This window comes from Anarhichas minor, unplaced genomic scaffold (assembly GCF_050575085.1).
Source record: "Anarhichas minor isolate MPS153535 unplaced genomic scaffold, ASM5057508v1 ptg000016l, whole genome shotgun sequence".
Classification (NCBI taxonomy): domain Eukaryota; kingdom Metazoa; phylum Chordata; class Actinopteri; order Perciformes; family Anarhichadidae; genus Anarhichas; species Anarhichas minor.
The window spans coordinates 151946-164800 of NW_027466462.1; the positions used below are offsets into that span (position 1 = coordinate 151946).

The 12855-nt window shown below is 40.7% G+C and overlaps 1 protein-coding gene and 1 long non-coding RNA gene across 2 annotated transcripts; one reads left to right on the forward strand and one right to left on the reverse strand.

Annotated features, from left to right (window-relative positions):
* The first annotated feature begins 2402 nt into the window (after positions 1–2402).
* LOC142950702 (uncharacterized) lies at positions 2403–3706 on the forward strand. The gene is made up of 3 exons (XR_012954483.1): positions 2403–2486; positions 3231–3365; positions 3615–3706. It is a non-coding gene; the product is annotated as an uncharacterized LOC142950702 (long non-coding RNA).
* Positions 3707–5274: 1568 nt separating this feature from the next.
* Positions 5275–7539, reverse strand: LOC142950593 (low affinity immunoglobulin gamma Fc region receptor II-b-like). The gene is made up of 5 exons (XM_076092155.1): positions 7436–7539; positions 6671–6762; positions 5898–6152; positions 5513–5755; positions 5275–5423 (listed from the first exon to the last, which is right to left on the reverse strand). Exons 1-5 carry the CDS (start codon positions 7537–7539, stop codon positions 5275–5277), a joined length of 843 nt encoding a protein of 280 aa, XP_075948270.1.
* Between the last annotated feature and the right edge of the window lie 5316 nt (positions 7540–12855).

A 12855-nucleotide genomic window follows, 5' to 3' on the forward strand; every position in this document is an offset into this window, starting at 1 on the left:
GTCACAGACCCTAATAAGGAACATTTCTATCACTGTGTCTCTAACCTCTGTCTTCTCTCTTTCAGCTTAAGTGGCCGTTTGTTTCCAGGCAGAACTTTCAGGAGGAGCAGCAGAGGAGAGAGGAGGAGCAGCAGAGGAGAGAGGAGGAGCAGCAGAGGAGAGAGGAGGAGCAGCAGAGGAGGCAGGAAGCTGAGAAGGAGGTTCAGACCCTGAAAGAGGAGCTGGAGACTAAGAACAGGGAGGTTTGTATCTGTATTCTACACTAAAGATTTCTCTTCTAAAAGCAGAACATTATGACAGAAATGTCTGATGTACAGCACGTGTAACTCCTAAAGTCTCGTTATTCGTCACTGTCGTCATGTTGTTGAATGTGTTTCACTGAAGGACTCTGTCTCTAACTCAGCTCCAGCATGAACAGCACCGGAGAGAAGAAGCGGAGAAAGAAGTTCAGACGAACAACGCTAACAATTTGATTACTATGAATATTTTTGTATATCTTTTCATCAGCATATTGTTTTGTTTCCAGACATCTGTTGGTTTGTTCCTCTGAAAACTTCAGCAAATGTGTGCTTTGTTCTTCTGACTATATTAGTTAATCCTTCTGAAAGCCTCCAGTTGATTCTTTTATCTTTCACGCATTAAATATATCAAATAAACACAATAACAACATTATATTCATAAGTCCAAATCAAGCCTGAGACCAGAATGATTTGAGTCCTTTTTTCAGACCAAAACACAAAGATGTTCCTCAAACGGTGGTTTAATGAACTGAGCAGGATTCTCTTTAGTCCTGGTATGACCTCATAAAGAACATCAGCTCAGAGACAGACCACTAACAGATGAATGAATATCTCTTTATCATCTGTGGTTATGATTTACAACATCCATCTGTCTGTCTGTCTGTTAGCTGGAGAACAAAGAACAAACAGCTGAGAAGTGGAGAAAGAGCAACGAAGAGCTGAAGGAGGCAACGAGTCAACTGAAGAGCAGGGATGAAGAGCTGAAGAAGAGCAATGAAGAGCTGAAGAAGAGGGATGAAGAGCTGAAGAAGAGCAATGAAGAGCTGAAGAAGAGGAATGAAGAGCTGAAGAAGAGCAATGAAGAGCTGAAGAAGAGGAATGAAGAGCTGAAGAAGAGGGATGAAGAGCTGAAGAAGAGCAATGAAGAGCTGAAGAAGAGGGATGAAGAGCTGAAGAAGAGCAATGAAGAGCTGAAGAAGAGCAACGAAGAGCTGAAGAAGGCAACGAGCCAACTGAAGAGCAGGGATGAAGAGATGAAGGAGGCAAAGAGTCAACTGAAGAGCAGGGATGAAGAGCTGAAGAAGAGGGATGAAGAGCTGAAGAAGAGCAATGAAGAGCTGAAGAAGAGCAACGAAGAGCTGAAGGAGGCAAAGAGTCAACTGAAGAGCAGGAATGAAGAGATCAGCCAGCTTAAGAGAGAAGTACGCACACACACACACACACACACACACACACACACACACACACACACACACACAGACCAGCTGGTCGTCCTCAGCAGGTCTTTACAGGCTGCAGCTCTTTGACTGTTGGTCACTTTTTTAGCTGGATGCTGAATACGAAGACGTTAAAACTAAACTCTTCTTCACCTCCCTGGAGTCCACATGAGGATAGCGTACATTATTCCTGCTGACAGTTGTTTGTATAACCACTGCACGTATGAGTACTGTTTATGAACATTCTTCCAGCAGTAGGTTTGGTAGACGCTACACAATAATCAACATATATTTGACCCAGAATGACATTTTGAAAATATATAAAAGCAGAACTGTATTTTTTGTAACAGGTGAAAAATTCAATTTCCTCGTGTTGAAATGTTAAAGTGCTCACAGAAAGATCTAATGTTTAATCTGATATGTAATTATGTCAAAATCCATGTTCAAAATCAGTGTATTGATGAGTACACTGGTGATGAAGAGGAGACCTGAGCTGATGTTTGTCTTCATCTCTCAGTTTGATCAGAAGCTCTGGGATCAGAACAAGAAGAGAGAGCAGGCTGAAGAAGAGAAGAAGCAGCTGGTGAACGAAAACATTGAGGTTCGTCTTTCACCCAAATCATATTTATATCTTCTCCTTATGACATTGATTTGAACAGTAAATATATTTATTGACCTGTGAGAGGAACTTTAGTTTTGCTGAATCCTCTTGACCACATTTACTTTGAGACATTCTAACAGTACACACACACACACACACACACACACACACACACACACACTGAGTAAAGTGAAGTTAAACCTGAGCAGAACTATGTGCACATTATCACAACCTTCAGTCATCTAGAAACTACAGTCTTCATCCAGACCAGGATATCATGAGCTTTAAATAAAGTAGTGAATGAAACTGACTGAAAGTCTCTCTTCTTCTCTCTTTCCCTCTCAGTGGCAGAAGAAACTCCACGAGGAGACGACTAAAAGAGAGGAAGCTGAGAGACAAGTGGAGACATTAAAGGAGCTCAAAAGCGAGGTTTTTATTAATTTATACCTAAATCATTGTTAGTTCATTTATTCATGTTTTTATCTCACTTTCTTTTAATCTTCCTTACGTCTTTTTATGTAACCAAGCAACGTGTCCTCATACAATGGTGCTACGATAAAGTTACTGGAAAATGTTGTTTATCTACGAAAGCCAGCAACTCGTTCCACTCATCACTTGAATAAGTTAAGTAGATTCAGGCAACAAACTACTACTACTGTTGTGATTTGGGGTAAAATAACTACTGAAATGCCGTTACTGAAGTAAGTACGTCAGGTGACTAATAACTTAACTTTGACTTCTTGTGTCACACGGGAAATGACAACGGTCTCTTGGGGAAAGTTAGCTTGACCCATCCAGCTCCTTTTGCCTGCCGTGTGTCCTTTAAGGTCTTTATGCTTCCTCCTCGTTCATCATTACATGGATAACATACACAATGAACTTGTGAACTCGTATCTACATTTAAGGCACATCAATGTTAGTACGTAGAGCTACGAACGCTAGATGAGACCAGCCTAAAGTTATTTCAATTTCTTGTGAAAAAGCGAGAAAGATTTGGTTAATCAAGAAAACTGGAAAGAAAAAGTCAAAACCCAACTTGTATTTCAGAAGTTCATCAGTTCACCGTCACTTCCTGCATGAATCTACAGTGAAGGATCATCACCCATCAGTCCGTCTGTTGGCTGGTTGATTAGTGTTACAATGACTGATGTGTGTGTTATGTCTCTCTATCAGGTACATGCAAACAGATGTGAAGTGTTGGAGCATCACAGCAGCTCAGCCAATCACAACTCAGCCTCAGGACCTGTTCTTGTCATTGGTGTCGACCAACAGGGCAAATATATCCGTCTCACAAACACGTCCAACGAGGTAATGTTGTGTGTGTGTGAATAATGTAGAAGTACTTTATGAGTGTGTAGAATATGTACAGCAATATGTTAACCGACTGTAATCAGAGATATTCTAATGAGCCAAACCAAAATAACAACCTTCTGTTACTCTTGTTCATGTAAAGAGGGAAATGACATCCAACCGTTGATCAACACTAAATAGATTCAACTGCTCCATGAATGTGTTCGTCTCTCTTTGTCTCCTCCTCTATCACCTGATCTCCTGCAGGAACAACATCTGGGAGGCTGGAAGTTAGAAATGCAGGTCAACGGAAAAAACATCTCGTTCATCTTTGAGATATATTTCAGTCTGAAGTCTGGAGACACTGTGACTGTGAGTCTGTGTTCATTTATCAACTTATCTTGTTATTTATGTCTTTTTCTTCTTTCTGTCATCACTGTTGTGGAGTTCCATTATAAATAAAATAAAATACTAATAATACATTATTACTGTAATGAGTTCATGATTGAATGATTCTGCTCTGAAGTCAGTGACCTTTATATTTACAGATGTCAGGTCCAGGTTGTATGAGCCGTCATTCTTCCACTGACCTCTGGTGGAAGGACTTTAAGTCGTTCAGCCCTGCAGACAAACTGAAGTTCACCCTCATCAACAACACTGAAGAGATCCGACATGAACTCAGTTCACTCACTGAATGATAGTAATTAGCCAGCTGTCAGACTTTTATTTTTCTTAGCTTATCTTACCTTCTTGCTCTATTCAACAGGAAAGAAGAGAAAACGTTACCATCCGTAACACCACAATGTATTGTGAAGGGTTTATAGTGTTGTGAACATTATTCATCAGGAACATCAGTAACACGTGTTGCAGTAACGTTCAGTGATCACACGGTCACTTTTGATCTGATCAAATCAAACTTTATTACATGTTTCTGCTTCTGGTAAAGTAAAACAATTTAAAATGTGGTGAAAAAAGACACATTTTTGCTCTGAAACTTTTTTTTTTACGGTAAAAAACGAAAGTTGTGTGAAAGCAACGAAGCTTATTCAAGTTTATGCATTTAATTAGTGTGTCTACCATGAAAAAGGATCCTAAATGACTTTCCATTGGCATTATTGTATACAGTCACTCTTTAACTCTCCTCCATGTTCTGTAATGAGAGATAAAAAGATAAATACATGTTTGATATTTTATTTTCTTATGTTCAGATGCTGACAGACATATTAGATAATATTCGATTTGAGAAATTCTTTTTTTTTTTACATTTGTCCTGTGAGATGCAACTCTACTGTATTTGAAAATATATGAATGAGTATTTAAAGATGTTCTTTGATGTGTTTCAAAATCAGTTGTACTGACAAACGTCTCTTAACAGAAACCACTCAAAATAATGTATTAACGTCTCAGAAGTATATTTTCATTATATTATTGTCAGTTTTAAGTTTGTTCTGCTCTGTTGTGACGAACAGATTAAAGAAGAATGAGATGTTGACTGACTTACTATTATGTAACTATATTACCTAACAAACATTATTGAATATGACCCTTTAAACGAACCCATCACACCACGAAGGTTTAGTTGTTTCTACAGAGTCTCCTGAACCTCGTCTGTACAGACAGACTCTCGTGTGGTTTGTGTGTCAGAAGCTGAAATTATCACCAGCGTGTGTCGAGTCTAAAACCAAACAGACCAACGCTCACCTTTTAAAAATAGTTGTGTGAGAAAGTCTGCTGCAGGTTTGAACATGTAACACAGAGACCTTTGACTTCTCACAGTTAAACACACAACTCTAACTGAAGAAGAAAAAACATGATGCAGAAAGTCAAAGTTTAGTTTTATCTCTTCTGACCTAAAGCATGATGGGATGTTCTCTGCTTCATTATCTAGAGGACCAAACTACCTTTAACCTGTAAACATGAGTCTCAGTTACTTCTGTGTGACTCCCAGTTTCCCCCAGTGAAGTAGTCCCACCAGCAGCAGCAGCAGAGCCACCATCACTATGGTCAACACAGTCCTTAAGACCAGGACCACGTGGATGAAGTGGTCTGAGGAGGGACAGGTCTCTCTGTGAAGAGCTGCAAAGACAACGGGACACATCTGCTGAGACTTTACAGCATGCTAACATTACATCTGACTATTTTCATTTTAAACGTTGCTGTTTTACCTCCGACAGTCAGCCAGCTCTCTGCTGATTCTCCACCATCAGGGATTCTGCACTTGTAGAGTCCTTCATCAGACCTAGAAACACTGAGGATGCTGATGTTTCCTGTAGAGCTGCTCCTGATGAGGAGGCCGTCTTTATAGAAAGCAGCCGTGATGTTGGAGGACGTCTTGTCTCTGCAGCGCAGAGCGACAGCGTCTCCCTCCGCCACAGGAAGCACAGGACTCTCCAGGATCACTGGACCAACTGAAAACAAAGGTTTATAGATTTCCTTCTGACATTCGACGAAATTATCCTGTGATATCAGTTTAATGTCTCATTAAGGCTTTTGTCTCATGAGAGTCTCATTTATTTCATGCAATAACTTCTCATAGAAAGTAAAACGTACCAGTGACAAAGATGTTGACACTGTTGCTTCTCTCTCCTCCTTTAGTCTCACACCAGTATTCTCCACCGTCTCCTTCATAGGCTCTTTGAATCGTACAAGACAGTACCAGCGTCCCCTCATGACATGACGAAATGAACTGCACAGCGTTCCTGATCCCTCTCAGCTGAGTGGATCCATCAGAACCCTCGCAGTGAAAAGAGACAGACTCGTACTCAAAGAACTGCAGTCTGTTTGGAACGATCCGAAAAGCTGCATCTGAGACAGAGAAGAGATGATTTCTGCCAAATGAAACAGACATTACTGCAAACTTACAAAGCACATTATCAGGAGAAGTCCATCTGTATCTGCACCTTGTGGCAGATACAGATGGACTCTCTGATATTCTCCCTCAATGTGGACTGAAATCAAACCAATTCAAACTTTCATGCATAACAAAAGTGTACTAACATTAATAAAAACGACTTACCTCTGTTCTGAACATGTGCACCGAGCAGAATGAATACAAGAATCACTGGACAGACAAAGGAAACAAAGCATATCACCTGTTGACTCATTTACTGTATAAACATATACAGGAACATGTACAACTTCAAAGTACTCACTCAGTCTGAAGCAGAGAGCTGTAACCTCCATGTTGTGTTGCTGCTGACTGAACATCACACAGAAATACAGCTGGAGTTATTCTAGAGAACTTCCTCTTCCTGTTCACTTTATTTCTCATGTTGATGCAGTAGCTGTAGCTTCAACATTCAGCAGTGAGCAGTGTGGTGCACCCTGAGGCTTAGTGGTGAAGGCCCAACCACGAACTGCAAAAGTCCTCTTGACCGAGTACTTCTGGATATGTATGACCACGATGACTGAGAGTCTTCACAGACATGGACAGCAGCCTTATGAGATAATGAGCACGTATACTCTGTTAAACCTTCTTCTCCTGGTTAGATCTCCGAAACATCTGTGAGGAAAGAGCTCTATCCATTCAGCTGAATTATTGTGTCTGTTCAAGAAAATACTCAAAGACATTTGAGAGCTTTCTCATCTCGTTTGTTTTCACCACATCATGCTTACTGACCAGATGCAACACGCTGGTGACTACTGAGTTTGTCCAAATGAAGTTCTGGTAACTAAAATTGAGCAACAGGACCACGCTTCCACCACCCACTAAGTCAGTTAGTGTGACTGTGGCTAAGTGGAGAGCAGGGCCGTCCTTCAATCAGAGGATCGGCGGTTGGATCCCCGGCTCAGGCTCTGCTAGTCGCATGTCGATGTGTCCTTGACACTTAACCCCAAAATTGCCCCCGTAGCTGTGCCTATGTTGTAGACGTGATAGAATCTGGATTGTAATTTGCTTTGTCTGAGTGCTAAATGACTGTAATGTAATTAACCGTGACTTTTTAACTCTCCCATCTGTGCCCCATCAACTCAATGACCTGTGCCGACCTATATACTTGTGTCAAACCCTTTTCTCTCACATTTGTCTGACTTCGTACGACTTCCGTCCCCCCAAAACCCCATTCTTCTCCTCACTCCTCTTGAATTACATATCCAGAGGGGGATGATGAAGCTCAAAGCTCAACAGGACATGCCCCAAGTCTGAGTCTCCAACCTCGGGATACCCCATGCTCCAGCCCCAAACCAAAGGCATCGTTCATCCCCATACAATTGGACCTCTTTTCACCCCCCCCTTATTATATTTGATTCTAAATACAATGTAACCTTTGAGTTGTTCGTCTTTATGACTATTTAAACATCTTACTTTGAGCAGTTTACCAGTACATGTTTGTACGTGTAGTAACGGAGCATGTTCCATTAAGAACACTAAACAGTGTTGAGCGTGGTCAGTAAGGGAAGCGTGTTGAGTCAGCAGTGATCTAGACTCTGTTGGAGGCTTTTATAACCCACTTCCACTCCCTGCTATTTGGTTTGGGATGGCACCTAATATGGTGGACCCTCCATGTGAAAGCAGTGGAAGTGTTTAGGTAGAGGGTTTAGGGGCCGGATTGGAATTGGGCCTTTGTGTATCAGTCTGTGTTTGAGTCCTCCTTCCTTGTCAGTAGGTGATGTTGACATGTTGTCTCCAGTCAGCATTGATATTACATCGTGTAAACTCTCGGCTATATAGATGCCGTTTGGCTTCAAATGCTGTGAACCTGAGAGACGAGTCCTGCTCTGCCCCCTGCAGGTAGCAAACAGACCTGGATGTTTTAATTGCAGCTATAATATCTTTATCGTAGTGAGCAGTTACCTAGCAACAGGCTCAAAGTTCAAGTGTTTGCAAAGACATTCAAAGGGAAACTGAGTTTATGAACATAGCTTACCAATAAGTTACAGCCGTGCAGTCTGAATAAATCACTGACATATCATGAAGCAGGTACGTCGTCTTCTTAGTTCATTTCTAACAATTCTGTATGTTTCAACTTTTATTTTAACAGACATTATCACCTTCTAGAATAAGGGCAGGTGTGCATTTAGACCATAACAATAGTTTATTACAGAGTTATAAAGTTATTTTATTGCCTTTGTGTCGGAGGAAACATTGAATCCACATGTAAAATGTATTTCAAACGTAGAGTCATTGTTAATCCAGCAGAATCAATCACTTTTAAATGAATTGTTCACTTCTGATACCCTGCTGGCATAGACAGTTACAATACAACACAACTGTTGTTGCACCAAACATGGAAATGGCTACATTACCGTCTGTGTTTAATGAAGTGAAGGTGGAAAGAGCATGATTTATTAAATATCAACAAAAATGTAAAGAAGTCCACGTGTGAGTATTTTAATAATTCTAAGAGGGAAGTGTTTTTATCGAAGACAACGTAGAGGGTGTGACAAACGGAATCCATCAATATAATATAACATTGCATTTTAAAATCAGCAAAGTCCAATAAATCACAAAACAGATGAGATAACGAGAGATTTTATCTTCAAAAGAGCACGAGATACTAAAAGTCAGGATACCTCCGCCTGTCTCTCACAAGTCCTCCAGCTTTACGGAGATGAAACACTAACGATAGATGGAGTGCCTCTTGTACTCTGCCCAGGGATGGTCGAGTCACTTATTTGAACAATTCAAAAGTGTTTATTCTCTGTATCACTGCTTCATTTTCAGAGCAGCAGGATGCTTCACCAGACAGACGGACTGTCCCTTCAGTCTCCCATCAGACCCCTCAGTGTTTTGGTTTTCCATCTCCTCCTAACACACTCCTGTAGAGGTAACTCACACACACATGCAGTCACAAATCACTATCACCAGTGTAGTGAGTTACTGTGGTGATGTGGTGAGACCGTTTGGTCCCTGTAAGACCTCTAGCAGCTATTCCTCTGACTTTAACAAGTGCTTTGAGTATTAATTGGACCCTAAGCTATATAAAGTATTTGGTTTGTTAACACAGTATATACAATAGTATGTACTAGTATGACGAGACGACTTGTCTTTATTCCACTGATTGTAAAATTTGGACAAAAAACTAGAAAAACTTGTGTTTTCTGCTTCATGTTGGTCAAACACTGCAGCTATGACTGATACGGCACTTTTAACTGACTGGGAAGGTGACGTATTAGTACGAGCTCATCACCTCCTACACATTAATACACATCTATCTATTTCCAGGTCAGTCTCAGCTGATTGGTCCATCTCAGCCAATAGTGGCTTTGGTTGGCGATGACATCATTTTGCCGTGTCACCTGAAACCTGAGATGGATGTTACTGCGGAGCCGTTGGAGTGGAAGAGATCCCACCTAAGCCCAGAATTAGTCCATGTGATGCGTGCTGGTCGGAGCCTGGAGAATGTTAAAAACCCATCCTACAGAGGAAGAACATCACTGTTCACTGATGAACTGAAGAGAGGAAACATTTCACTGAAGCTCTCCAACGTACAAGTCTCTGATCAGGGAACATATAAATGTGACATCCCACTCTGGAATAGACAATCGTCTGTTAAGCTCGTTGTTGGTAAGTAGACACATAGTGTCCGACCACAGTCTCCTCACATCACTGTCAGTGGTATAGTGCTGAGTGAATGTCAATGTGAAGAGATGACTTGTCTGCAAGATGCTTTTAATTATCAGCTTTGCAATTGTGCACATTTTGAAAGTCGTTCAATGTTATTTTCTGAATTTTAATAACTTGGAGATTGTTCAAAGTATATTTTACATTCCACTGACATGCACTGTTTTATACTTTCCCTTTTGCTTAGTATCAGGTGCTGTTTCCTCAGCGGTCATAACGTTATCAGGGATGGACAGAGACAGAGGAGGAGTGCTGCTAGACTGTGAGTCTAGAGGCTGGTATCCAGAGCCTGAGGTGTTGTGGCTGGACGGTGAGGGAAACCTCCTCTCTGCTGGACCTACAGAGACAGTGAGAGGTCCTGATCACCTCTCTACTGTCAGCAGCAGAGTGACTGTGGAGAAGAGACACAGCAACAGCTTCACCTGTAGAGTCCAACAGAGGACCATCAACCAGACCAGAGAGACTCACATCACTGTTCCAGGTAGAAACCATTCATTCATTCATAATGTGTTCAAATGAGCGTCGGTTTTCTATAAATGTTATTCTCTGTTTTATCATTTCAGATGATTTCTTTAAAGTCCAGTCCAGTTCTGTTCCCATCATTACTGGTCTGGCTCTTAGTCTGGCTGTTTGCATCCTGTTGATTCTGTTTCTTCTCTTTGTGGAGTGGAGATGGAGACAAAACACAATCAGTAAGTCATATTTCCAATTAGTCCAACTTTGTCTTATTTTTATAACCCATTTTATATTTACTTTTAGACTCAAGTGTCTGATCTGCTTTTATTTCATAAAATCCACCTCAATGTCTTTTATTCTTTAACTCTCCTTCCTTTGTTTGTACACAGAGAACAAGAGAAGCTACTCAGATGAAGCTACTGAAGGAGAAAAGGAGATCCGCTTTAAAACGAACAGAAGTGAAGATCAGTGTGTGACTGAAGACAGAGAGAGAGAGCAGCTCATGACAGATGGAACGCAGCCAGTGCTGCTTGTTAAGGATAACGAGCAGAAGAAGTCCAGACATGTGAGTAAAGAGAACAAGAGCAGAACAGACTAAGTTTGATCTGAGTAAGAACGTGAGAAACATTGACATCAAGAAACAGAATCTGAAGAAACTAATCAGAAATATGAGTTCACCTGAAGAATATTTAATACTCAGAAGTTTTTGGAGCTGCAGGAGAAGACACAACTGTGAGAAGTTTGATTTACTGAAACCTTAATGTTTATCAAAATGAATTTCAATTAAAAGGCTGAAAAATCAGACTTGAGGCGTCTTTATTCTTCCATGTGTCATGGTGTGGTATCTTTGGTCCTGTTAAAATCATACCTCACATCGTCTCTGTCCTCTCTCTCAGTCTAAGAAGAACAGATCTAAACAGCAGAGGAGGAGGAGGAAGGAAGCTGAGAAGGAGGTTCAGACCCTGAAAGAGGAGCTGGAGACCAAGAAGAATGAGGTTCATCTACACTTTAATACGACACATTGATTCTAGTTAATCACAGTATTTACATCATCCATAGTGTTGCTTAAAGCAGGAACATTACTAAATAGAGTCATTCAAAGACCAGATCTAAACAGGAGAGAGACCAAATCCAGAGTGTAGTTTTAAATGTGAATACATGAACATGTCTCTCATGTTGTCTCTTCTTCTTCTCTCTGTCCTTTCAGGTAGAAACGAAACAAGCTGAGCTGCTGAAGCTCCATGAAGAGAAGAAGAGGAACGAGACCGAGCTGCAGAACCTGAAGGAGGACCTGAAGATCAGAGAGGTTCATGTCCTCCTCGTCATCTCTAAATATTGTTCATAAAGAGAGAGAGAGAGAGAGAGAGAGAGAGAGAGAGAGACAGAGAGAGAGAGACAGAGAGAGAGAGAGAGAGAGAGAGAGAGAGAAAGAGAGACAGAGAGAGAGAGAGAGAGAGAGAGAGAGAGAAGAGAGACAGAGAGAGAGAGACAGAGAGAGAGAGAGAGAGAGAGAGAGAAGAGAGACAGAGAGAGAGAGAGAGAGAGAGAGAGAGAGAGAGAGAGAGAGAGAGAGATCCATTTGACTGAAGCTACTTGTTATATTGTCCTCAGTGTAACTGTACCATCAGGTTTTATAATTACTAAAATGTTTTAATGTTTCTCTTCATGTCCTCCGTTTCAGGAGATAATTCAAAAGACCCAAAGCAGATATTCCTTTAATATTACGGTAAGTGGTGATGATACAAGTACAATATACAATGTAGATACAATGTATTGATATAATATACAATCTATAAAAGATTTGAGGTTTCCTACTTCAGAAACAACAGTCATCAAAGGAAACACAGTAAGTCCATAACTGTGAGATGAGTATTTACTGATAGGATGAGAACAAATCCAGAGATAAACACACCGGATTCACTAACAGATCAAACTGCAGCGTTGAAATGTGTTTATGAAATCAGAAGAGCAGCAGAGAGAATATGAATGAGTACAGAGCATAATGAGAGGAGACCACGCTATAGAATACACCTGAGATAAAGCTAGAGAGGGAACTCTGACATTTAAATGCAGAATATGAAACACATGGAGAGCTGAGCAGAAATCAGATGATCATTATCTGTGGTATAGGTCTTTGTATATTATGTTCAGAATGATTCTGAACATGTTTCAGGGTCCCAGCGAGCAACATGAGATGAAGAGGAAGGAAGCGGAGACTCTGAAGAAGACGCTGGACATTAAACAGGAGGAATTAAACACCAACATAAAGAAGGTTTCTATGTGTTCTTTCTCAATATTAAGACTCACATTGATGCTCAGAGAGTGGAGAAACACAAACTGTTGGTTTCATCCAAATGAGGCAACATGAAGAGAGCTGTTGGTGCTTTTTATGAACTGGGTCTTTATGTTCTAAAATATGCATTAATAACAGACGTGTCTCTCATATTCTCCTGTTTCCTCTTTCCTCCCAGATTGAAGACATAGAAGCTG